Raw genomic sequence first — 933 nt, 5'->3', positions numbered from 1 at the left:
TTACTTTGTTAAAATTGTCCTGCCGATCACTTTGTTCATGGCCTCTTTCACATCTCTGTTCCTCAGACTGTAGATCATGGGGTTCAACATGGGGATCACCGTGGTGTAAAACACAGCCACCATCTTCCCCTGCTCCACAGACTCCTCTGTGGGACGTTGGAGATACATAAAAATAAGGGTTCCATAGAATATGACGACAGCTGTCAAATGGGATCCACAGGTGGAGAAGGCCTTGCACCTCCCTTCCGCCAAGTTCATCCATAGAATGGCAATGAGGATGAACAGGTAAGGTAAGATAACTACATTTAGAGAATATACAAAGTTAATGCCAGCCAGTATGAGCATTGTATATTCTTTTACAAAGGTTCCAGCACAAGCCATTTTGATGAGAGGTGGGTCTGCACAGTAGAAGTGGTTGATCTCAATCTTCCTACAGAAGTACAAGCCATAGGTCCATAATGTTGCTGCCAGACTAATCAGAAAACCATACACATACGGGAAAGAAATCAGTCGGATACAGACAACCCTTGACATTTTGCTGCCATAGAGCAAAGGGTTCCCAATGGCCATGTATCTATCAAAGGCCATCACAGCAAGAATGAAAACTTCTACATGGACAAGAGCAATAAAAAAGAAACACTGTACCAAACAGCCAGCATAAGAAATCGTTTTTGTCTCTGATAACAGGTTTTCCAGCATTTTAGGAGTGACATTGGAGGAAAACCACACATCAACAAATGACAAATGACTCAAAAAAAAGTACATGGGGCTGCTGAGTTGCGGACTGACCTTAATTAACAGGATCATGCCGATATTACCCACCATGGTGATCACGTAGACCAGCAGGAAACTGACAAACAAGAGAACTTGCCATTCCCGATAACTAGTTAGTCCCAAAAGAATGAACTCTGTCACATCCGTGAAGTTGAACAT

General features: G+C 42.8%; 1 protein-coding gene across 1 annotated transcript; it reads right to left on the bottom strand.

The window, feature by feature from the left end:
* Window positions 1-933, bottom strand: LOC133261468 (olfactory receptor 5M3). Its single transcript, XM_061439947.1, has one exon. It carries the CDS (start codon window positions 931-933, stop codon window positions 1-3), a length of 933 nt encoding a protein of 310 aa, XP_061295931.1.

The sequence above is a fragment of the Bos javanicus genome, chromosome 15, assembly GCF_032452875.1.
Source record: "Bos javanicus breed banteng chromosome 15, ARS-OSU_banteng_1.0, whole genome shotgun sequence".
Classification (NCBI taxonomy): domain Eukaryota; kingdom Metazoa; phylum Chordata; class Mammalia; order Artiodactyla; family Bovidae; genus Bos; species Bos javanicus.
This window is presented reverse-complemented; position numbering and strand designations above follow the sequence as displayed.

What these genes read in the sequence shown, in the direction of transcription:
- LOC133261468 (XM_061439947.1), bottom strand. Translation starts at nt 933, where the DNA reads ATGTTCAACTTCACGGATGTGACAGAGTTCATTCTTTTGGGACTAACT.